Below are 27,539 nucleotides of genomic sequence, written 5' to 3'. Positions count from 1 at the left end.
TGCCACTGTGATTTGCAATACTGTTTCAAAAACAGCCAGATACGTGTGACTAAACATCTCATATGAATTCCCGTAATATCAAGAACAACGACAAAATAAATGTCAAATGATGATTCTGACAAAAAGGAGAGGAGGAGGTTTTTAATGTGTGTGTGTGTGTGTGTGTGTGTGTGTGTGTGTGTGTGTGTGTGAATCTGGAAAAAATAACGAGTGGGAGAGGCAGCGAGAGAAATGACAGATGAGCATTATGTGAACGTCTGACATAAAGGTCTCAGAAACGTCCATCAGTTGTGAAATCATTGTCGCCACTGTGTGGGAATCTTGGCTGAGCCGATGAGAGAGAGCGGGCAGTAAGTGAGCGGAATGGCAAAGGGAGTAAAAGGATGAAAGGATGGGGAACTGAGAAAGAAGGAACACCTGCTTTGAAGTGACAGAGATCAGAGGGCAACCTCCACCCAGGCTGTCTCTCTGGCCAAGAAGCTCACTCTGCTGGCTACGTCCACATCAAAGGCTGCTTCACAGCCACCGCGGGGAGGATCTCCCCCAGCCACCGAGCTCACAAGTCTCGCTCTTCCTGCGTGCCAACTGTGCCACTATAGCCATTATACCAGAGTGGAAATGACATGAGAGGGGAGCTAGAGAGCCTACAAAACAACTCGCAGGCTTATGAGACAGAGTTGAAGTGATGAGGAATCTTCTCAGCATAAGCACATAAACTGGCAAGCCAGAGCTATAGCTCAAGACATGGGTGCAACGGGACCAAAGCTCCTGGGGTAAAAGGGCCCATCTGCCGCTATGCACTGCAAATCTGTCCTAATTCATAAGGTCATCGCGTGCAATAAGCAAAAGACTGAATTTTAGGTAATTTGAGCGAAAATTGAATACCTTAAATGTTGCATATATACTGTATGTACTCAAGTGATCTTTAAATATATAAAAAATGAACATTTAATCATTTGCTCAACAATGGATCCTCTGCAGTAAATGGGTGATATCAGAATGAGAGACCAAACAGCTGAAACAACTGATCACAATACACATGACTCCAGTCTATCAATTAATGTCAGCAAAAAGCTGCATATTTCTAAGAAAACAAACCCATCATTAAGGCATTTTAACTTTAGACAATCGCTTCTGGCCAAAATACGAGTCCAGAATCCATAATTCAGTTCCACCAGTGAAAAAGTCTGTCCCCTGTTGTCCTTTCTCTACAAAATCCACCAATTTATTTGTTTAGACTGTCTTCCCTTGTAAATGGTGCTTGATCTGTGCATATTTCTCTACTGATTGAGGCTAGAGAATGCAATATTGTGGATAGACTTGGACTTTACTGTAGCTGGAAGCAAAGGTTTGCAGTTAAAAAAACAAAAAAAAAAAAACATCTTGATACAAACATGCAGTTTCTCACTTCACAAGATGTTAAGTGATGGACTGGAGTGTGGAGTATTAATGGATTATTGTGACGTTTTGATCAGTTGTTTGAACTCTCATTCTGTCGGCACCCATTCACTGCAGAGGATCCATTACTAAATAAGTGTAATATACTTTTTCTAAAAATCTGTTCCAATGAAGAAGAAGGGGGTTTGCATGGGTTTCTTCTATTGATCACAAAAAAAGAGACTAACTAAATAAATATTAAAAATAGTAATAATACAAAGTACACTATTTTTAGATTGCCAAAGAAAGATGCAGAATGCCTGCAATTGTTGTCTATAACTAAAAGATAATATATTCACTGGCAAAGTTATTATTTTTTTATTTTTATTTTTTATTGGCACCCACGGACTCCAATCACAGTTGAGATTAATTTGTGAAATATGCCTGTGCTAACATTTTAGCTCCAAGATGCAGGCAATACTGCACTAAAATCAGAATATCACAGGAATTCTTGTATAAATACTCAGTTATGAGGTTATAAAATCTCAAAAGTGATTAAAAAGTGATAAAACTGACTTAACATTTGCTGATATGTTATTTTGAAAATGTGTGCACTTAAATGTGACTCAAGAAATACCTTGCTTACAAAGTATTTGCTTTTGAAGACAATTATTCTTATCAATATAAAAACAGTTGTGCTGCTTAACAAATCTATCTATCTATCTATCTATCTATCTATCTATCTATCTATCTATCTATCTATCTATCTATCTATCTATCTATCTATCTATCTATCTATCTATCTATCTATCTGTCTATCTGTCTATCTGTCTATCTATCTGTCTCTCTGTCTGTCTATCTATCTATCTATCTATCTATCTATCTATCTATCTATCTATCTATCTATCTATCTGTCTATCTGTCTGTCTATCTGTCTGTCTATCTGTCTCTCTGTCTGTCTGTCTGTCTGTCTGTCTGTCTGTCTGTCTATCTATCTATCTATCTATCTATCTATCTATCTATCTATCTATCTATCTATCTATCTATCTATCTATCTATCTATCTATCTATCTATCTATCTATCTCATGCACCTCATGTATTTGTTTGAGAAAAGATAGCTACTTTGGAAAAGTCCCAACATACAAGAGCAGTAGAAATGGGACATGGAATAAATGGAAAGAAGATGGGGAAGGATACCAGGAAATGTTGCATGCCATTTTCAATCGCTTTATCTGCATAAGCATGACAGTTCAATGTATCCGAACATATGAGCAACTGCAAGTCCACAGCTCTAACATGAAGTTAAGCAATCAACAGATGAAAAAAGCTGTTGGGAATGTCAAAAGCTTCATATCACTACAGACCAGGATAAAAAGGGTTTTCTGCTCCATTTTCCCCAATCCAAGACTTCTAAGATTTAGTAGTCAGACGCTATTCGGGGCAAATCAATGTGGACAGATGGGTCCCTGCACTCCAAAAGCATCCGTCTCGCCCCATTTCCAGTCCACATCCAGATGCCTTTTCCCGATAGCTCATATCAATCAAAGCCAAGCACTCTTCACAGCCAAAGTATTGATTGTCAAAGAGGGAATTAAATGGTACCGCCACACCTCCACAGACCCAGAGCGAGTGCTCTGTATGAGTTGAAGGCTGTTTGAAACTTCACATTATAGTCCAGCTGCCCGCATTCAAGGTAAAAACATGTTTGGACACTCCAGAATGGAGTCTACACACTAAGTGCATAAGCTTTTACACCTCCAACAGTGAATAGACAAGCTATCTGAGAGCCATTGTTATCTTCCTGTCAACCTGCCCACTTGCCCTGTTGAAAAATATTTTTTCCCCCATTCCTAAAAGCACACACAGAGCATGAGTCATGCTAGTTGTTGTAGATGGGGCAAGTAAAAGACTGTCAAATCAGAAACAGAAAACAAAATGCTTATTTTTCTTTAAATAATAATTAACGGGATTATTTAATAATTCAGTAAAAAGGTTAAAAACAGTAATACTCTATGAATATTATTAGAATTGAAAAGAAATGTTTCCTTTTTAAATATATTATTTATACTTTTCTTGTGATGGCAGAGCTGAATTGTCAGCAGCCATTACTCTAGTATGCTGAACACAGATTTTGCTGCATAATATTTTGCAGAAATTATGATATCCTACCGTTCAAAGTATTGCGTTAACTGAGTAAGTTAAGCACCAAAGTAAGCACCAAAATCATTTTCAACACTGACAACAATAAGAAACATCATTATTATTTGAGCACCAAAACTAAATAATTGATAATAACTGAGCACCAAAAATTATTGATAATAATTGAGCACCAAATCAGTGTTCTACAGGATCATGTGACACTATTAAAATGATATCTACAGGATCATGTGACATTGAAGACTGGAGTTATTATGCTGAAAATTCAGCTTTGTACTATTATTTGGCAATAATGCTGTTTTTCAACTATTTATTATCAATTAAATGCAGCCTTAGTGAGAATAAGAGATTTGTTTTCTGAAACATTAACAAAAATATTAATTATTCCAAACCCTTTTCTCTCTGCAGTGTACATATACTGTATTCTGATTTGTGCTTTTCCTCTAATAATATATTGCACGGTGCATGTTATATTCATATCTAAAAATGTGACAACTTCAGTGTGCATCATTCTAAAGGGAATGACAACTGTATCAAATTCTTGTCTAATATTTCCCTGCAGTCCCCGTGGATTCAACGACTCTGCATTGATCTTTCGACTATTATGACACTTTTAAGTCCTCAGTTTTTTTTAATGGTGGCGTCTAGCACATTAAGTTGACCAATCAGCTTTAAGTAATCTCAGCTCTTCCTGGAGACGCCAGCTGAAGCCGGGAGGGGGCCGTCTCATTGTGACGCCTCAAGGAGCATATCCCCCCAAAAAAAGACAAGTATGATTTCTGTCATCCTCCGTTTCAGAGAGATGTCCTCTCTATCGCTCTGTTTTCTTCTATAAGCTACTAACATTTAGGTTTGGAACTCTGCAAACTTATAATACCTCCGCCGCACATCTGTTTCTCACATGGGAGCTTCAGCGCCTGTCTCTCACCCGGAGAGTTTGTCGGTAATCCCCATGAGTAAAGTTCAGTGTGAGCTGACAGCACTAAAAAATAGATAAATAAGGATTTTCATTTTTCACCCTGTAATGGAAAATTGCACATAACATTTCTCACTCAGCATTTATCCTTAATAGCGGCTGCAAATCCACATCCCCTAATTTCACAAAATCGCTTCATTACAGAGAAACGAGCATTTTTTTGCATGTAGGAAACACAGTTTGTTAAAGCTTTTCTTACTCCTTTTTTCCACTCATGACAGTGAAATCGATATAAAACATTTAAAATGCACTTTAAATAACAGCTTCTATCAAACAGCTTTTTTTTTTTTCCAAAAACACTATCATATTTCACTCAGCTCTGGCTGATTTTAAAGAAACACATAGAGGCAACAAAAGGTGGAAAGTACAGCAAAAATGAGCCAACGGAGCATCAGCAAACCTCATCACAAGTGAACTCAGAAACTTCTATCAGTCAGTGGAGAAAGTGAGTAATGTCTTGCATTAAGTTTGTTGTTTATACTTGGCCGGAAGCAGTGAAATAACCCTATTAAATCAAGTAGTCACCCTGCCATTAATCTCAATGCAGCTGACTAGTTCCTCAAAGCTAACGGGGTTTAGAATTTGCATCAAGCAAGTTTACCCACAAAGCTTTGCCTAAAAGGATTTTAGTCCATACAGAAGGCTTATTGTCACACTTGTTCATGGACGTGGATTAAATATACTAGGACTAGCGCACTGTGCTAACTCCAAACTGCCTTTCATTTCTGACGGCTGCTACTGGCTAGTGACCTTCACTAATGTGCTGGTAGTTGTGGGGCGGTTAAAGATCAGGGGATGGTCACAACGAAGCCCTTAAGCTGAGAAAACCCTATTATTATCACTAAAGATTTTCTTAACCTAAGGAGTTTGTTGCAACTGGCTGCAGGCTAATCGAGTTGCTGAGTTTTCTATTGCCATTCTGCCCTTGAGAGAAGCATTTAACCCCAGGCTGTTCGGATGGGAACTATTCCTTCAGCAAGTGTAATATAGATTGCTTTAGATAAAAAAAAGTGCAATTCTAATCAAAACAACGTTGACTCATGCACTGAAGAGAAAAAAATACATAGTAAATATAACCAAGATTATTGGAGATAATTCACAAGAAAATACTATTAAAATACATACAAATATATACAATAAATGTATGTTTAATTCAATATTGCTATTGCTTTGTAATTATTTGCTAAATTTACATGTTTCAGTTATTTACTTATTTTAAATACAAGTAACAAAACATGCAATAATAAAACCAGGATTTCAAATAATTAATTTAAATACAATAGTATAATTTACTGGCATGAATGTAGTAAAAGTAGTGGAGTCTGTTATAGCACATCTATTAAACTAATATTAAATGAATGAATGAACTGCGCTTATGATATGATAACAGAACAAGATGCATTAAATCAGATGTTCAGTGCTAGAAGGTCTGATGTTTAGCACTCTAGGCACCCTTAAATACTCTCTCACTCTCTCTGTGCCTCTGTCGGATTTCTTTCTTTTCATCTTTGCAGTGTCTCATCATGGTGAATACCAGCTCAGTGTTGTCAACTGAGCTTTTTCATTTGAATAAGCCTCTTTCTGCAGGAACCTGTCTGCTCACTGTTTCACTGAGGCTAAATCAGCTTTAGCAGCTAAATATAAAACTGTTTCCTGAGCATTAATTCTTTAATATTTATCAGTGAAAAAAGGTGCTTGAAATTCAACTTCAGCCCTGCTAGCAGTTTAGAGAGAAAACGACAAGCCGCACATAAGCTTCAATGCCTCAGTTGATCCTAAAAACTCAAAACGGAGATGGATGTGTGTACATGACTTGTGCTGGAACACTTTACTAATAATATTTAAAAGAAAAATTCAGGCTCTCCTGAAGACATGATGAGTAAAAAGACGAGAATAAATAATAGGAACCAAGGAGGAAAAAGAGATAACATTATCAACAAGTAGCTGAGAGCAACATGTTCAATGTTGCGATAAAAACAATGAATATGAAGTGAAACCAGAGGGAACATTAGGGCAGAATTACTGTAGCTACGCACTAATAGCTGTTTTCCACCGAAATGGTGCATGTGATTGGCTTAGGGATCAGACCAGAAATGTATGTTAACTGAAAGTAAAACAAATAAAACTATTTTTTGATAATTTAATTAAATTTGAAATCAAATAAAATAAAATAAAATAAAATATAATAGAAATGTAAATGAATGAAAATTAGAAATGTTGTCTTGACAACTAAATGAATCTTAAACTGTGCTAAAAATACAAATACATTAAACCTAAATAGTAAACAGTAAAATAACAATAATAAAATAATCACATCAAATTACTTAAAATAATAAAACAAAATTTAAGATGACAACTGAAAATATAAAAAATAAGATCTAATTCAAAATATTTTATTGTGATGTTTTTATCAGCTGTTTGGACTCTCATTCTGACGGCACCCATTCACTGCAGAAGATTCATTGGTGAGCAAGTGATGTTGTGCTAAATTTCTCCAAATCTGTTCCGATGACAAAAAAAAAAAAACTTCTACATTTTCGATGGCCTAAGGGTGAGTCATTTTCAGCAATTTGTTTTTTTGTAGGTGCACTTTTACTTTAAGAGCAAAGTTTTTTTTTTTCAGAGGGGGTTGTACATGGAGGGAATAAATAAATAAATAAATAAAACAAACAAATAAACTTTTTTATTATTATTATTAAAGCTGAAATAAAAATAAATACTATTTTATGAAAAAACAAAAAAACTTTACAAACTTGTTGCTTTGGCTACCGGTAAAGTAACACTAAACCTAAAATGGAAATAAAAAGAAATTAGAACTAAATAGAAATATAAAACTAATATAAAAAAAGTCAAAAGCACATAAAAATACTAAAACTAAAATGAAAACTGACTATAAAAAATAAAAGCAAATTTAAAATCAAAATAAATACTATAATAGTATAGGCTTGTCAAGTCATTTAGCATAAAGCAATAATTAAAGTAATTTAAAAAGCTCTGGCAACAAAAAATAATAAACAATGAGCTAAATGATCCTTAAACCATTTCAGAAAGCTCCACTGTCACCTCCCATAATACCTTCTTCCTCTGAACCAGTCAACTTTTCCAAAGGCATCACGCTAAGCCAGGAGCAGCAGTGATGGAAGAGAGACATTAAAGGCTTCTAAGGATAAGCAGAGGTAAATTCTGCCCTCCTCCCCCTGCCCTTCCCAGCATGCCTGTGGTGGGTGGCTGGGTCTGTTATGTCCCTTCTTTCCGTGACGGTGTCTGGCTGCACGGTTTGACTGCAGCCCACACTGCTGATTCAGTTGAGGGTATGGTGTCCGCCCACACAGGTGCAGGCTGGCCCACTAATCCGCAGCTCAACGGTCAGTCTCAGACATGATAAGGGTCAAACTGAGACTTGGCCCAACCGTGCAGTTCTATGCCGAGGAGAACCGGGGAAGTGTGCTGGCTTTGTGCCCTTCTGCCACATTCAAAAAAAGGCAGCCCACGTGAGGTTGGACACAGACTGTGGGTTTTATGTGGGCTGTGCATGAGCGTGAACATTCGAAAAATACAAACTGATACAGAAATGAATGAAAGAGCATTGGTAATAGGACTGGGAGTCCTTTTTATACTATGAAAAATGTTGTATCATAAAAAGCCCTTGGAAAAATATATTTTTTTTAACATTTGAATTCTTGGTTTACACTGTGCATATATATTAGTGCTTATTTGTCAGGGTCTGCAGTTAATCTGCATCATAAACTAAACTGTTCTGTTTCTATGGCAGCAACGAAGTTCCAAGAAGTAATTTCCTCACAGATTTGAATTCCCTTCAGCAGATCTGGCTATACTTTTCCTAGAAGTTCAAAACATGAGGGCTGTAAACAAGTCAGTGAGGAGCTACAGTGAGATGCCCTGTTGTGTACAAATGGAGGTCTTTGAGGTCAAAATATCCATTTATTATTCAATTCTGGTTCCTTTTTACGCAGTACTGAGTGATTTTCAGGTGTGTCACAACAGATTTACAATCAAATACATGTTTTTTTTTTCAAACTTATGCAATCGTAGTCACAAAACGCTGTGGATAAAGATTTGATGTGATCAAAAATAATCATAAAAAAATTATAAGCGCAGACTGATCTTTTTTTTTCTTTTTTTTTCCCATATACATATATAATCAAATATATTCCATACAAAGAAGCCAATTTGAGGAAGGCAAATAACTTATTTCAATATTGTTCTGACATTTAATTTATGGCAAAATATACCAGCAATAAAATTGTAAGCAACGCAATGGAACTGATCTCCCGTTTTATTTCTAGTCAGATTTTGCTATATTCTGCTCTGCCAAATGTGCCCATAAAAAACAGAAAACCCTTTTAAAAACCTACATTGAGACTCCAAGAGGAAAACAGCTTCAGAAATTGACTTAAAAGAGCTGTTCTGATTGTAGTCCTATAAAACCCGGAAGAAAGTCAGTCATTTCAGAGTTTTTAAATAGTGGTTTATCAGTAAAATCAGGTCCATGTCATTACTTAAGCACAAATTATACACAGTGAACACGTCAAGCATGAATTCTCTAGTTTCAGCATGTTTTAAAAAGTAAGCTGCTAAAATCTACACTATCATTCAAAAGTTTGGGGTTGGCAAGATTTAAAAAAACATTTTTTTTAGTCTCTTATGCTCACCATGGCTGCATTTGTTTGACCAAAAATACAGTAAAAACAGTAATATTGTGAATGATAAAATAACTGGTTGGTGTTGTAATATATTGTGTTATATAATTTATTCCTGTGATTGTAAAGCTGAAATTTCAGCAGTCATTACTCCCGTTTTCAGTGTCACATGATCTTTCAGAAATCATTCCGATTTAATGCTCAGGTAACATTTCTTCTTATTATCAAAGCTAAAAACAACTGTACTGCTTAATATTTTTGTGGAAAACAGGACATTTTTCTTTGATAAATAGAAAAAACTGAATTTATTTGAAACATAAATTAACTATGTAAAAGTCTTTGTCACTTTGATTGAATTAATTCTTGAAAAAATAATATATACTTAAAAAATCAGTAAGATTTAATTTTTTTTAAATATGTGTCTTCTGCTCATCAAGGATGCATTTATTTAATCAGAAATACAGAAAAAAACAGTAATATTGTGAAATATTATTACACTTTTAATATACTGTAAAGTATATTACTTACAGACTTCAGCGTCACATGATTCTTAAGAAATCATTCTGATTTATTAACAATATGCTGATTATGTTGGAAATGTTTTTTTTCTTCTTTTTTTTTTTCTTTTGCGGATTCTTTGATGAATAAACATTTAAAAATAACAGGAACATTTAAAAAATAAATAAATAAATAAATACAACTTTATTATATTTCTACTCAGTCAACCACCTGCACAAGTAAAGTGACAGTTCACTAAATAAAATGAAAAATTTCACCCGTCAAAAATCACATTGTATCTAGACATTTGCTGATAAGAGGTTGATCTACTTCAGGGATCCAGACACCACTGGGGTCTAAAAATGCTTGAAGACTCTCACGTTCCTTGTTAAAGCTTCTAACAGATTGGTATTTAAATGCTTCTACTATATGATAATGCATAACGGTCACAACATTAAAATGCAGTAATAGTCTGTTGTCATGCTGTTGAGGATTCATTTTAAGCAATTTGTGACTCAATGAGTTGGGGCCACACTCAGATTGCTCTCAATTTCACCAGCTCAGAGCAGAAGGATCAGCTGTAGTTAGCTCATGCTGCTGACATGCATATTGAAGGATCTCTTTCACCCAAATGAGTCTGTAAACAAGATGTGAGGGCAGCACTGGCAACACAACTCGCAGGAATAAGTGTCAAGGAGCAGTTATTGCATTATTTAGAGCACTATAAAGCACAGGGCTATTGATTTGAGAGGCAAAGCAGCTCCCCGGTTAGTTCTGTCATTGCTGAATCATTAAACTGATATATTATGCACTATGCTCTTCCCTCTGCCACCCTGTCTGTTTCCAACTACATCAGCCCAGCACATTTCCAATAATCCTTTGCTCTTTTTTAATCCTTTGCACTTTTGCTTTTGTGAAGGATCTCACTGTTAACCACCCAAGTTTGTCACATACAGTACTATATTTTTTTCTAACCATCTAAGGCCGTGTGTATACCTGCTTTAACATCTAGTTAGGGTGATCAGATCATAAGCTCATACTTCCACTTACACCTGTCATAAACATTTATCATCAAATACATCTCATGTGAACCTTTGATGAGCAGTTTCATAAATATAGCCACTATATAACGGCCATGTCTTCAGATGTCTGACAAGATGAAACTAGTTTTGGGATTCAAATTAGACCAATCTACCATTTTATGCAATCTACCGAGTTACAAAGTTAGGACTGACTTACGACATTACTTACGAAGTTACGATGACCATAAAAAAAAAAAACAGTTTAAATGCAACTGGCCACTGATTCTTTTGAGAGAATGTGACTAGCTAAAATAAATAAGTAAATAAACAATTTGAATATTCAGATATCACAAACCACAGCAATAGCTAACTAAATAAATAGTTAAAATAAACCCCTAGAAAATTAAAATAACTAAATTACAGTAAAAAATATATATACATGAAACTAAGTAAAATAAATAAGTATGAGAAAAATAAGATGAATAAATTACAGTAAAAAAAAAAAAAAAAACCTAATAAATAAATCACAGTGAAAATAAAAATAGAAAAAAAAAAAAAAAACATTTCAATAAATCAACCGCAGAAACTCAGTGGATGATTGACAGGTATTTGTTGTCCACAAAACACACTGATTATCATTTACATACACTTCAAAAGGGTTTGAGTGATCAAATCACAAAATGTTTTGGACCAGTTTACACCTGTATTTAGCGGTGTCTGCTTACCTGAACATCCACCTGAAATGGATTCTATCAGGTTTAAGCAGGGTCTAAGGTACTGTTTGTCACCCAGGAATCATTTCATCTAATTTTCCATAAAAGACAGTGCACTGCGAACAGCTTGGGGTTATTAGGAGACGTAGAAAGAAATAATCACAAACAGTGCTGGGCATGAAATAAAAACAAGTCGAGAACCGAATGTCCCATGTTTACATAGATTCAAAGCTGTTAATTCTCTATAAATCTATGCAGCTTTTGGAGCCGGTCCCTAGGACACAAGCTGGCAAACTCTCCTGAGCTTATAGTCTGTTATGGCACTGAACCAACAGCACAGCTTAGGGTGAACCCTCCTTTCCCCATTCCTTGCTCTAAACACCATAGGGTCTGCAAACATGATTTGGTACACATTGCTACACAGCTCTTAAAGCAGTTATCCAGTCAACCTGAGAAATAAAAGACATGCTTAATCGGGAATTGAGAGGTTAACAAAAAAATATCGAAGGAGGGATGAATTAACTAAACAGCTCCACTAATAATGTAATTAAAGGGAAAAAATCTGTCATTTGATTGACTCTCAAGTCTTTCCAAATCTGTATGTATCTCTTTCTTCTGAGGAGCACAAAAGAAAATATTTAGAATATTTCAGTTTCTTTGTCCATACAGTGAAAGTCTGCAGAGTCCAATGTTGTTTGTGCCCCAGTATTATTTAAAATTGTGTATTATTTAAATTTTGCTTACTGCAAGAAGATAAGGCCTGTTCACACCAAGAATGAAAAAAAAAGATAAGCGTCTACACCAACGCATGATAATGCTCTGTTTATTAGTGTGAACTGCAGTTCTGTCATCTGCTGCTTCCAATGTTAAGGCTCTTGAAAGTCTGATAGATTCTGATTGTCAAGGTGTATATTGTTTATCAACTTAAAACATGTTCTGATAGTGATTCCACTGATTCTGAAAGTGTTGTTATCATTATAGTAATGCATTTTGGTGTGGACTTCCTATTCTCATAGAATTAGAATGATTATTAAAACTTTATTGATATTTTATTATTTTATTATTATATTTTTTTATAAAAATTAACTTTTATAAAAACTAAAACTAAAATAAATAATAATTAAAACTATATATAACTATATAACTATAACTACTATATAACTATAATAGTATCTCATTGATACTAAAATAACAAATGTATGAAAGGCCTTTATACAGGTTTGGAACAGCATGATATTTTTGGGTGAACTATCCTTATAAAAAAGTACCCAAGTTATGCAGAAATGAGAACAACTACCTAGCAACCACTCAGAACATCATAGCAACCACATAACATGGCAGCACCTTCGGCACAGAAAGGTATCCATTACAGTTTCTTCTGAAATTAAGTGAAAATCTAGCGTTTAATTTAGAAAAGACATAATAACAGCATAAATGAGGTCAAAACAACAGAAGCGATGGAATATTGAAATCTCTACATCAATTAGTACTTAAGAGTTCTCCATTTGTGAATAGTGCATATGGCAGACCGTGCTTGAGTTGAGTGATTTTTTTAGTGACAAAATCTCTCAACTGTTCTTATTTGCTCAAGCGCTTGGTAAAAGATGAGATCTTAGCACCAAAGTTCAAACAACTTATGCTCCCTGTTTCACTCTGTTTCACAAATGCGAGTTAAGAGCTACTTAATTAAAGATGCTATCTGCTTTCAGTTTCACACGCGCCGCTTAAAAGGAGGTGTGTGCGTGTTGCCAGAGGAAAAGCGGGAGAGCGGAGAGGGTACGGATCGATACGAGAGGGAGTCCAGGCTGTCACTCAGCCTCGTCTCCCCGAGGGAGGCTGCGAGAGATCGAACACATAGATAAACATCTCATGGAAATGGAGTCAGTCCTCACCCATTTTCCAACACTCTTCCTCCTCACAGATAGATGAATGAGAAAAAGCAATGAACTAATGAATGAGTCAATGAACGAATAAAAGTAGATTGTGAGGATAAATGATTAACAGAAGAGTGTAATTGTCAGTTGGCCTTTCAGAGATGAATGAGGAGGTAATCCATCTAACTGATAAAATCCCACTCCCCTCAGAGAGGCTGCCCATGGGTGAAATATTAGTCTGAAGAGCTTTCACCGCATTGGCGTTTCGTTTGTGAAAAATAGCATCCTGATGCATCGATTGGGGTTACACAAATGTCAAGAACCAATTAGGTAAGCAAGATGGTTTTGACACCTTTTTTTCCAGATGATTTTGGCTGAAAGTTTTAAACAAAGGTAGCTGGCGACCTGCTTTAGTCAAAATTCATTGTTCATTTTGACAATAAATGCACAAGGTACTTCTTTTTTTTTTAATTATTGCATTATTAGTACCTGAAACGAGGAGACAAATTTTAAACTGGTATTTTAGGCCAATGTAATGTTTTTCAATCAATCAATAAAAGTGAAGCAAATGTTTTTTTTTTATTAAAAATCAATATTGTATTAAATTATATACACTGCCCTCCAAAAGTTGGAAATGCCCTAGAAAAGTGAGGTTTTGGACAATATTGGCATGAATCCTTTTTAATTTGTGATAATTTTGCACTGATAAGGGACAACACAAACTACGAAAACATATTTTATTACATAAACAGTTTATACATAGAAAAAACTTACATTTTGGATTCATCAAAATATCCACCATTAACAGCTATTACAGCTCTGCATAATCTGGGCATCCGAGCTGTCAGTTTGTTCAAACATTGACTTCAATTGTTGAAGCTACAGTGGGCCAAGTTTAAACCAGTAACCAGCCATCACAGCTGGCAAAGGGGCATGTCTGACTTTGACATGTATATATTGCCATTATTATGTTTTATTGCTGGTCTTCAATGATAATGTCAAGTTACTTTAATGTATTTGCACCAAAAAATGACAAGGATTTATGCTGATATCGTCCAAAACCACACTTTGGCAGGGGTGTTTCCAAACTTTTGGAGTGTATTTAATTAAAGTTATTTTTTATGTTTTTGAAATAAGTCTCTTATGCTCACAATGGCTGAATTTATGTGCTAAAAATACAGTAAAAACAGTAATAGTATTATAATTCAAAATAACTATTGTCTACTGTAATATATTTTTAAATGTAATTTATTCCTGTGATACAAAGCTGAATTTTCATCATTACTCCAGTCTTCAGTCTCACATTATCCTTCAGAATAAATAGATCAAATAATAGATTTAGTGAGAATAAGAACATATAAAACATTTAAAAATCATAATGTTTCCAAACATTTGACAAGCACTGTACAGTGTGTATATATATATATATATATATATATATATATATATATATGATGTATAAAATGACACATCAATTTGGACAAAAGTGAAAGAAACAAATGTTACAAAAGATTCATGTTTCAAATAAAGAACTTTCTTTTCGAAAACCTGGCAATTTTTTTTAAAAATAATAATTATAATTATTATTAAAATAAGAATAAATAATATAATTTTCACATTAATATTTAATACGTTTACTTAAAAAATAATTTTTATAATATTTGTTTTATTTTTGTTCTGTTGATTTGTGTTGTCCCTACAATATTTTTTTCTCACTTTCTTTTTTTATGTTGTTATTTTTATTACAGGCTGGGCACACCAGACGTAGCTTACCTGTGGTCTTGCACTCATTTTCTGGCTGAGACTGCAATAATGATGATAAGCAAAGAAAGAAGCAGCACTCCAGCGATTAGCAGATAACATTTCCTCCTCCTCAGCTGCCTCTGGAAGACAGAATAAAGAAGAAAAGAGATATTACTGTATGATTAGGGATAATGATAGCTCACCCCAAATGAAAGTTATATCATTCTAAACTTGTAAAAAAAACTAACAAAATCACCTCTGTTAAGCACAAATAAAGAGATGTTTAGCAGAATGTTCATGCTGCTCATTTCCAATGTGAATGGTGACCAGGGGCTTTTATTCCTAGATAAATAAATAAATCTATTAAAGTATTCCATACTTTTACATGCCCTAGATTTTCTAAATCCATGCATAGATTGCCTGAAAATCTTCCGTTTCATTGAAGCTCTCAAATCTTACTTCTATATTTGAATATGCATATATTCAAATTTGGCATGTTGTGAACTGCAGTGGAGACAATTATCATAATCTATCCTGTGACTTCAGAAAATTTTTGGAGCTTGACAAGCCCTGGTCACCATTCACTTTCATTGGAGCAGCATCAATGTTCTGCTATGTTGTGTTCCACTGAAGAAAAAAAGGCATACAGGTTTGAAAAAACATGTGGGTGAGTGATTTATGCAAAAATAACATAAACAATGAGCTACTATCAAGACACCAAAAATACTATTATGTTAGTAGTGTTTGGTGAGTAGGGGGCGATAGTAACTGAAAATGCATTCAGACAGCATCTAGCAGCATGCTCTTAATAGACTAATAACAAAAGCGAGACTCATGAGTCAAATAGATTTGTCCATAAAAAAAATCTATAGAATAAATTCTTTCTCGGTTGTCTGCCACTGTTAAAATCAATAAATCAACAGTCATTATCCAGTACGAACGGCCCTTCTAGGTACAAAAGGACCCACAAGGAATAAAAGAACAAAATTACACCATGATTTTCCAAACAGGTTCCCGCCACCAACACAATACCACAATACGAAATGAAGGTGCTGCCATCAATTGACCTCTATAGGCTCTCTCCTCAATACAGAGACATGCTTTGAAAATGATTTCTCAAAGACAGAATTGAATTGTGGCCTAGAGTCAAGAGCTGTTGGCCAAGCATGAGAGAGTTCTGGCTGAACGTCGTCCACAAAACCCATCTGGCTCTCTTACGCTCTTCGCCTCTGATAAGGCTCCGTGGAGGGAGGAAGCCCTGCTCTGTTTTCAAAAGAATTTTGGAAAACTGCCGAAAGTGTCATTTGGACTTTCAACGTCTAAGACCAAAACCCCCCTGTGGATCTTTTGCTTTGTTGTGTTGAGAAATTAAAATCCAGTTTAGAACCAACGCAACCAACAAGTGTGGGAATAATAAACAACAGTGAATGGAATTAGCTTGCTGAGTGCCTTTCAATATACATTTTTCAAACTCGGCGGGCGGCTCCGAAGCGTAGATTCTATGTTGTTTTGAAATGCCCTTCCCCGCTCACCATCTTTTTTTTTTTTTTTGACAAAGCCAGAAAGAGCAGCAGTCGTAGACCACAGCTAGGCTGGAGTCTTTAAATCCTGACGTGCTTCAAAGCGCGAAGAGCAATTCATCTTCTTATCTGAGACTGGAAACAGGCTTTCTATGTGGAAGTGTGCATGTGGGGGGAGGGAGGTTGAGAAGGAAGCAAAAAAAAAAAACTGCTGTTGAGTAATTTTCCGTTTAAACGTTCCACTCCACAACAATTTGCATAAGCAGCCCTGCGTCTGTGATAAGAAGATTGGTAATTTTCAAAGGCTCTGTAGGGATTGGGAATTAAAAGCCTCTCTCTGCTATCTCCTCTCTTGCAGCTGGTCACCACAGATTCCCTCGCTTCTTTCTCCAAAACCGCGCCTTATAAACTTTCTCTCTCTCCCCCAGTTTGCTCTATCACTCAGCATACAGTCTCTCGGCGCTGATTTTCACTCTGTTATCCCGGGCCTGCTCTGTCATTCAGAGAAAACAGGAAAATAAATCAGGTAAAAAGGGAACAAAAAAAGCTTTAGGTGACAATACAACTGTTGCTCCATTTCGGAACTTGAATTTTTTCCTGATGCTGCGTTGGGGAGGTGAGGTGGAGATAGAGATGGAGAGTGCAGACGTTCACAGAGTGAGAAAGAGAAAGGGAAAATGACTTAAGGATAAAAAGAAAGCTGAAGGAGTGACGTGCCGGCGAGAGGAGAGAAAAGGAAAAGGGAAATTAATTTTCTCTCTCTCCATGTACCAATTTAGTCGAGCTGCTGTAAGAAGCACTAAAACTAAAGCACCTTGATATTGAAAAAGTTTTCGGGGTAGTCCTATATATGATTAAAGTGCTGTATGAATATGCACTGATAATTTCATTAGAAGCTTTGATTTAGTTCTTAAAGTTTTTGACTGATTTGAATTGTAGAGAAATGCAAATTATACCATATTGCATTGTATACCGTCACACTACTGCTCAAAAGTTTGGCGTTAAAAACAGTAATATTGTGAAATATTGTCACAAATTAAAATAATTTTAATATATGTTAAAATTATTTTACATGTCTGTCGGCAAATCTGAATTTTCGCCAGTCTTCAGTTGCGCATGATCCTTCAGAAATCATTTTAACATGCTGATTTGGTGCTTAAGAAACATTTCTTATTATTATCAATATTTAAAGCAGTTCTGCTGATATCATTTTTGATGAAACCATGATACTTTTCTTTTCAGTATAATTTGATGAAAGGAAAACTCAAAAGAGCAGCGTTTATTTGAAATAGAAAGGTTTTATAACAATGTCTTTACTGTCACTTATGACCAATTTATTGTGTCCTTGGTAAATATGTTTTAATTTGTTTAAAAATTAAATATATAAATAAAATTGAGGGAGACTCAAAAAATGTGAATGCTTTACTTAGAAACAGTCTGTCACATTTTTGCATTGATATTTTACGAGGCATGAATTAATACGATTTATGATTGCTAAATTGTAAATTTTTCACAAGTTTCCCAATTCGTATATGAATTTGTACGAATGACCTAGCCCTAACCCCGCCCCTAAACCCAGAGGCACCATAAGTGGGGTGGGGGGGCTTAGGATGATTCCAGGGGCCCGGCGTTAGAGGAACCCGCAATGTGATTTTTTACCGAGGCGGGCCCCGAGTAAATATTATGTTAAAGAGGCCCACAAACCAATAGGCGCGCCTGCCTACACCTACCAGTTACATATTGTAAAAAATTGTACGAATGAGCTTAGCCACCTCGTAAAATACATACGAATTGGTCGTGAGATAGTGTTGGAACTACTTTACTATTCAAGTCACCTAGTGGCACCTCAAAAGGTGATTTAATTCTTAGTCTTTTTTTCCTGAATTAGTATGATTCCACATTAGATTTAACATATGGAAAATTGTAAATTCTTCCACTTGTACTAGACTATTACATGAGGGCATTTGCAACATACTATTTCTGCTGGACAAACTTGTCATGTGACCACAAATGGATTTCCAGCCATGAAGAAGGGTGGAACATATCTGCTAACCTCTGCACCAGAAACCCAACTAAATTAAACCCTGTAACAAACCCTGAACAATGCAGCAAATTTCACTTTAACACATTTGAGTCACATAGGTGGACATCAAATTTTCATGAGAAACAGAACGACATTGGTTTTAAGAGAGAGAGAGAACCATTATTTACACTTTTTGTAAAGCAGAGATTGCAGCAGCTGCTTTAAAATAATTGTTCAGGGACAGTTAATGAAAAGTTTGCTGTTGATCATTATAAAAAGGCAGCACTTTGCATCAACTTTCATTAATAAGTCATTAAAAATCAATATATAATAAACAGATCAGTAAGCAGTAAAAACTTTAAAGTTAACATGCTAATTCATCCTAATTAAGCCTAATTATTTAAAGGAATAATTCATCTAAAGAATGGAAAATTTAAAAAAATATGATATTATATTATATTATAACTATCGGCTATCAGTATTGGTTAAAAGAAATCCGCACACCAACCGAAATGCAAAGTTCAAGCTCCTTTGAACAGGAGTTTATTCCTGAAGATTTACATGAAGGTGACACTGAAGATAGTCCAGCTAGGACTGAAACGTTTGCTTTTTTGTTTGTGTGCACAGTCACTTTTTTGTTATGTGCACTTTAGTTTTTGTTGTCACCTTCATGTAAATCTTCAGGAATAAACTCTTGTTCAGTGGACCTTGAACTTTGCTTTTCGGTGGTGTGCAGATTTTTTGCCTTTGTCTTTTGTATTTTTCTTCAATATTATGTTACAATACATTCAGTTTTTATTATAATACATTATTTTATATTATATTATTGTCAGGGGATACCAGACAGAGAGCCTGTTGTGACCATCACAATTATATAATATATTTTATATTACATAATATTTATGAGCTATCAGTATCAGTTAACATATCTGCATGATTTAATCATGGTAACATAGTACTGTACAATAGGATAGCATTAGCAGCAGCGGCTTTGGCAAGTTGGCCAGTTGCCACATTCCAACTCATGGAGAATAATGCTCCTGTGCTAAACTCTCCACAACATCCCCTCATTCACATACATATTCATTCCACTTCAGCTCCAATATTACAGACAGGCCTATGTGGCAGTCATCACCAGCAGCTAAACTCAATTCATCACCATTACCTAAATTACACTGCATGATTGATTTGCATTGCTGTGCCTGATCACAGCATGTCACAGCACTGATCAGCTGCTTTCTGCATTCATTAAACAAACCTGACAAACTTTCAACATGAGGAGAATTACACTTGCAAAGAGTAAGTAAACTACAGAACAGGCCTTTTTTGATTCCTGCACCAATTTTAAACAACAAGAGAGTAGAAAATACACCACTAATTCAAATACTGAATGTAAATACATTTGACACATTCTGGAGAAAATGTGAGTGATGCTTCATCATTTAAAAATGTTGTCAGGGCATTGCTATGTGGTTGTTAAGGGGTGTTCCAAGTACTTTTTGAAGGAATAGTTCACCGAAAAATGAACATTTGCTGACAGTTTACCGCCATTGAAGAAATACTGTAGATGAGTTTGTTTCTTCATCGGAAACAGATTTGGAGAAATTTAGTATTACATCACAAGTGGATCCTCTGCAATGAATGGGTGCCGTCAGAATGAGAGTACAAACAGCTGATAAAAACATTACAATAATCCACAAAAGCTGCATGTTTGTACTTAAAAAATCCATCATTAAGATGTTTTTAACTTCGGTCCTCCATCTATAATATTGCTTTCTCAAGTGAAAAAGCCACCTCGTCTGAATCAGGGGAGAAATATGCACAAATAAAGCACCGTTTACAAGCAAAAAACAGTCCAGAGCAGTTCTAGACAAATACGTATCTTGGTGGATTTTTAATGTGAAGTGACAACAGGAAAATGACTTTATCACTGGAGGAAGTAACTAAGTTCATATTTTTCAAACATGCAGCTTTTCACTTTGCAATATGTTAATAAATGGCCTGGAGTTATATGGATTACATATGGATTATTGTGATGTTTTTATCAGCTGTTTGAACTCTCATTCTGACTGCAGGGGATCTTGGTTGTTGCCAAGCCAATATAGGGTATAGTGGTCTCCAAATATGACTCAGATCCCTCCTTCACTATAAGGCAATGCATTGTTTTGCCCATTTTATCGTCTACTAGGCAAAAATAAAAAGTCTGAGCACTCAGAAAAGTAACAGCAGTCCTGTCCTCAACAAACTGCATGATTTGAGGTATCATCAAGTCCCCAACCCTAAATATCCACAACAGTAGCAGTGATACTAATAAACTGAATTTCATTTGGGCCCCTTAGATCACGCTTTGGCTCTGTTATGTTTTTGTGTGTGTGTGTGTGTGGGAGGGAGGGTTATGGAGGGGATGTTGAAGCAGTGAATCTGCTCTGGGCACACAAATAAGCCGTCTGGTCTGCATGGATTCAGTGCAATCGGGACAGCATGCGGCTTATGTAGAAGCAGATAGCAAATAATAATCCAACCCCCTGCTCACTGTCACACTTTACAGGCCACGAGATCATCCAACTGACATAAATACACAGCCCACACACACATAATCACACAAAGATTATGTGTAAGCAATAATCTGTGAAAAAATGTGAATACATTTGTTGCACAACAGTGGTTATGCTATTGGTTTTTACTAGATTACTATGTCCCTTCTAATACACATATGTTTGCCTGTATTATGGTCTAGGAGTTTTTCTTTTTTCATTTCTTATCTCAGCAAGGGCAGCAAAGTCCATTCTTTTCTTTAAGGCACGCTATTTACTAATCATATGTTTTCTCACACTTTAAAAACACTTTTTTTATACACACATGCTTTTATTTTAATTAATAGAATCAAGCAAAATGATGGAGATAAACAATCCACAATAATCATATAAATCACATAAATTAATATCGGATAGTGTTCAAAAGTTCAAAAGTGACTATAAAGACTTTCACAATGTTACAAAAAATATATATATTTCAAATTAATCAAAGAATTCTGAAAAAAACTTGTATCGTGGTATCTAAAAAATATTAAGCAGCACATCTGTTTTTAAAATTGATAACAAAAAAAGTTTTTTTGAGCACAAAATCAGCATATTAAAATATTTCTATATTTCTGAAGGATCATTCAACACTGAAGACTGGAGTAATGGCTGCTGTGAATTTAGCTTTGCCATCGCAGGAGTAAACTACATTTTGTATATTAAAATAGAAATTTGTTATTTTAAATGCTAATAATATTTGACAATACTACAGTTCTTGGATTAAATCACTGCAGCTTTGGTGAGAATAAGAGTATTCTATTTAAAAAATAAATAAATAAAATAGAATAAAATATAATTAATTCATTATTTAATTAATTAATAAAACTTTAAAATGTTATAATGTTTGAATAATAAAACTATAATGTTTATTAATTTATCCTTTATGTAACATAGTGTATAATCTTTATGAGTAATTCATTGATTTATTTTGAGTCTTTCAAAATTGCTCTTTCATTCAGTAACAAAACAATCGACTGTATTTGTGGATTGAACCTTTTGTTCAAATGATTCGTACCAAAAAAAAAAAAAAAGATTCATTCAGGAATGAAACACCACTGCTATGTGTTCCTCAGAGACACATAAAGGCTCTACTGGGTCTCAGAAATATTTGCACAATATTGTGTCTAAATGTACGTTAGTCGATTACAAACTTTGTTCAGTTATGAATGCAGTATTTCTACATACAAGAAAGGTGACATAGCAATTGTAAAATACTTACCAAGACCTTAGCACTGATTTGAATAAACTTACCTAAGGTTCACTTAGTTAACAGTGCCCAATAAAGCACTTTTCTATATCAAAAATGGGCTTGTAATGGAGAGAGGGAGAAAATGAGTAATGGTAAATGAAGTCTGGAGTCTGTGTATTATGGTGCGAACTCTCTTCAGTGTCTGTTCATTTGAGTGTAGAGTTTGGAGCAGCAGCATGGTAATGAACAATCATGTTCCATCGTGCTCCACTGAACTCTGATGGGGCTGATACAACATCATTCTTGTCACTTACAGGCCTTCCAAGGGTGGAGAGGAACTGCTTTTGGCTTGATGGATTATAGATTAAATTTATTTCCTGCGTTCGGTTAACTGACATTTTGGTCCATGGAAAGAAAATGACTTGCTATTTTTAATTGACTTGTGTGTGTAATGTTCAACAGTGTGGGTTTATGGGAGATGTTCGAAAGGAAACGGGGTAGCGTCCTAAGCCAGGCACTTCCCTCCTCCCCTCAGGGTGGGCGGCAGCGGGACTGGCGAAGTGCTAAATTGCTCTGCGTGAGTTTGGTCACGGCTGAGCTCTCCTTGAGATAATGAAATGACAATTAATCCAAAAGCTGTTGCTACTCACTCATTTACTCCCTTGCGTTCTTGTAAGTGAAGGAAGGAAGAGGCGAGAAAACTACGGCCAAGAGAGGAATGCTAAAGCACCCGTTTGGGACATTCATTTGCTTTGCCACACACAAACTCACAAAGAAACACAAACGCATGAATGTGGGTAAGCACACGTGCATGACCACCCATTATTAGCCCATGTTGCCCAGAATCCCAGAGAGGAATGTGAAAGGCCACATCTAAACACCAACTGCTCTAATCAGACAGGAATAAAAGAAAACAAAAGGTGAAAGTATAAGTGTTGTAAAATATATTTGATATGATGTATAGACAGCAATGCAACTACACGTTCAAGGCCCAGAAAGGTAGTAAAGACATCATTAAAATATGACATCAGTGGTTCAACCATAATGTTATGAAGCTACGAGAATACTTTTTATGCACAAAGAAAATGAAAATAGAGCGCCAGCTCCTGCGTCAGCAGCACCACACGCATGCATTGTGGTACTCTCATGAACGAGTGTCGAAGACTGACATGGAAGAGAAGAAATTGCTGAATAAAGCTGCTATTTTTGTTTTCTTTGCACTGTTATATATCAACCGTATAACAATGAAAACACGGATTGTAGGAGCACAAGTATACCTCAAATATATTTAGACTTTTTCTAAGTAGAAGTCAAGTGTACTTAAATGTCATTTTAAGTATATTTCTGAGAAGTTAAGTATATTTCTAAAAAGTAGACTAAAAGTATACTTTCCTATTTTTTGTTTAAAATAAGTATACTAATTGCACACTTGAATAAACTTATTTTTCATAAGGGTATTATCATGGCATCAGAGTAAACAAAGGTGCAATACAACCATTTTTTTCTACACACACACAATGCTTAATACCCAAACAGAGCTTGTGAACAATCAATGACACATTTTAATTTTCAAATGGGTTTATGGTCTACCTGTCAGGTAATTGGTGAAGGGTGATTACTGAAGTGAGCAGCTAATGAATGACAGCATGTTGAAAATCTCACTGTGTGATGTCAACTGAAACTAATAAACAAACTTGCTATAATAATTGTGTTCATAGACTGTTACAGAGAAACTCTTTTTACATACCAAACTGCTCTTTGTGTACCTTAATGCAGCTATCAATGCAATAGCTTTCCAAAAAGTCAATAACATACCTGATAATGACTGGCTTTTGCAAGCTCCTGATTGGCTGAATCAACATGTGATGAGGTGGTCTGAATGTAGTCTTCAATGCTGTCTGTAAAGAGAGAAAACAAACATTGTTGTAGATGTTGTCGTGTTTTGATGTACAAAATGCTACAATGCGTTTAAGATGTTCTGTCAGACTATTTCCAGATGATTTTCAGCCCATGTACATGAAACCTTGAGAGAATATGTGACTCACTCATACACACGCACAACAAAAGAAGATTGTCCAAGCACACAGTGTACCAGAGCACCTTTATAAACATACCCACTCTCTCATTCATGTTCCCTTTCCCAGGAAGAAAGAGATTAGAGAGCAAAGTGCCCAATGTTGATGCTGCCAAAAACTGAAGATGCACTGCATTTTGTGGTTACACCATCATCACAAAAGACCATGTTGAAAGAAATTTCTGTTATTATTTACTCACCCTCATTTTGTTCCAAACATACATGCTATTATTTTTTCTGTAGCCGTACAACAACATAATTCATAGTGATTAGGGACTGTTAAGGGTCAAAAGAAACAATTATAAAATTTTATTAAAATGAATCAAATATTATTAAATTAATATAATAACATTTTAAATAAAAAATATATAAAATAAATTCAAAAATTTTATATTAATATAAAAATATACAAATTATTAAACAAATACTTTAATCAAATTTCAGTATTATAAAGAGACATATGGTAACTTTGTTTTTTTATTGTTTCGAACCTGCATGCGATTATTTATTTATTTATTTTCAGTAGAGATTCCACATAACAACATTCATAGAAAACATGGACTGTTAAGGGCCAAAAGAAGCAATATAAATTATAAAATGTTAAACTTAAATATTAATATAAAGGAATTATTAAATAATTATTCAATAAAGATAAATTTAATAAAAATAAACTTTAAAAAAGTAGCCATATGTGATACTTATGTGAGGGAAACTGTCCAAATTTAAGTCATTATTCACTGGTAATCTTTTTTAATCTTAAAAAAAGGCATTGCATTCAATTACTGCAACAGAAATGAAAACAGTAAAATGTTTTGTTGTCACATGAAGATGAGTAATTAATGTCAGACTTAATTTTTAGGTGAATTATAATAATATGCTTTTCATTACAATAATTAGCCTTTCATAAGCAGTGCCAAATTAATTATTAAGACTCAGTTCTACATTGTTTTGGGAAGCATTTGCTTTATTGGCCAGTGAAATTATTTTTATTAAAATAAAAATAAAAAAATCAGTGAAAGTACTTTAAATTTATTTTAATGGATATAGTATGGCCATTTGTGTATTAGGCAATATCCAGTACAAAAGCATAAACAAATAGTTGTGACATCTCTCATGGTGCCTAGAGGAGATTAGCTAATATTCTGCTCAGAAATTCATGACAAAAAGACATTTTCCACCGAGAATTGTGCTTAGAAACACACATGTATCATAATCAGCTAGAAACACACAAAGACTCGGTTATGTCCTTGGTTCCTTAAATCGCAGGAAAGTCAGCCAATTATTAACTTTGAATAATCCAAATGAGTTGTCTTGTTCCAATGCACATGTACTTATACTGGCAAGTGAGAGCATTGATTCAAATGCAAAGTCAATTCCCTTCCCAATTAAAAACAAATGTGCGGTTCACCACACAGGAGAGCAGAACGAAAGCAGAAGCGGGAGAGTTACAGCGGGGTTAAAGCAGGGCAGGCTCAGCTGAGGGGAACACAGCAGACCTCACCTCCACCTAGCTGGAGGAACTAATGAGGTTTTGTTTATCTTTCTCTGATTTGATTTGGTGCTGGTCTCCGCCGTCGCCGTGAGATGTGGAAGGGGAGGGTTTGCATGGAAAGAAGCTGGAAACCTGTGTGGGAAAGTGTATTTGTCTATTTTCTCTATTTTTTATCCATTATTCTGTTAGACGGACTTTTAAAGGATTAACAAGAGCTCCAACATGCTATCGACTTGTAATCTTTCATCCCACCTTCCTGACTCGAATTCATCTCAACCCCATGTTTCTTTCTATTTCTGGTAACAGCTAAATTGCCCGTTTTAAATGAGTTGGGTGGAGCGCAGTTGCTCTCTGCTATAATTAAACCTGTAGGAGTTGTTGTACCACATCAGAGTTTCCCATTTGTTTTTTGTTATAACAAGCCCGTTCTCAGACGGAGGTGCCTGATCAACAAGATTCATTGAGTCACAAAAGTGAAAAATAGCAAGAATATGGTCTCAAATGCTGCAGACGGGAACAAACAAACCAAAGTTTACACAAAGCAATATCTGAAAGCGTGTGTGGGCCGCACGATATTCAGAAAGTGCTCAGTATCTACTCCAGTGACCAATATAACCCTCCCAGCGTGAACATTTCTTCTGTCTCCATCTGAGATTACTGACCTGTCATCTACTACCAATATAGGCACAGAGAATCTGGGTGAAAATGAGAAATGGCTCATTTAGAAACACTGAAGGGAGATGACACATCATATGGAGACTTATCAATCAATTTTTCAATAGCGAAACTGAAAAGAAAGGCCCTGTGCTTGATGAATCATCAGCCATGTCTGCTAAACACACCCCGCAGGGCAACCAACCTCTTATTAGTGTCACTTGTGTCACAAAGACATTCTAAATGGATTTTTTTCAAAGCTATTGAGCGATGCTGTTCCAAAAGTTGCCTCACTGTTTACTGTCTACAAAAGCAGCTATTTTCTTCAGCAGCATCCCAACTGTAATGGAACTTCATAAGCGAATGATTTGAAACGCTTTTCATTGCAACTCTGTAAATTGTCACTCATGTACATGGCACAAATGACTGCTCACATGAAGCGCACAAGAGATTCAGTTGATTTCAATAGAGCTCCATGGTGGCCACCCATTTTTTTTCAACAGTCTTGGAATTCATTTCCTCCATAGAAATTTCTAAATATTCTGTTTAAAAGAGCTTCCTCCATAGAAATTTTGAAATCAAAATAATTAGCAGTACGTGTAAATCTTTGAAAAAATCTAATTTTTCTTTGTGCACTTCAAACACTTTTCATCACGAATCCACAAATAATGCTCTCTTTTCATTTTTTTGCGGGTCTAAAACTTTTGTTTGCGAGTTGAAAAGTTTTGCTTGCGAGTGAAGCTGTGTCTCAGTGGGCGGTCTCTACCCACCAGGATGAAAGGCCTTTTTCTATTGGTCACTCTCGATTGAAGTCACAGGTCGACCACGCCCACTATGTTTCCCCGAAATCGCCGCCAGTCTGACAGAAGAGCGAACGAGGTTGGATCATGGCCGTTTACTGGGTAAGATAACAAATTTAACATCTTAAACTCAGTGACAAGCGATCTTAATTATTCTTTCTTCTCATGCTCTCCCATCTAAACACG

At 35.4% G+C, this 27,539-nt stretch overlaps 1 protein-coding gene across 1 annotated transcript in view; it reads right to left on the bottom strand.

Annotated features, from left to right (window-relative positions):
* tsnare1 (T-SNARE Domain Containing 1) overlaps positions 1-27,539 on the bottom strand; it is a 142,061-nt gene that overhangs the window by 4,270 nt on the left and 110,252 nt on the right. The window contains exons 10-11 of the mRNA XM_079444937.1: positions 24,149-24,231; positions 15,053-15,162 (exon numbers count right to left, since the gene is read on the bottom strand). Coding sequence (XP_079301063.1) covers positions 15,067-15,162; positions 24,149-24,231 — 179 coding nt within the window. The 3' untranslated portion in view covers positions 15,053-15,066. The remainder of the gene's footprint in view (positions 1-15,052; positions 15,163-24,148; positions 24,232-27,539) is intronic.

Source organism: Barbus barbus (assembly GCF_936440315.1).
Source record: "Barbus barbus genome assembly, chromosome: 21".
Classification (NCBI taxonomy): Eukaryota; Metazoa; Chordata; class Actinopteri; order Cypriniformes; family Cyprinidae; genus Barbus; species Barbus barbus.
The sequence above is the reverse complement of the archived record's forward strand: the minus strand, read 5'-3'. Positions and strand labels throughout refer to the sequence as shown.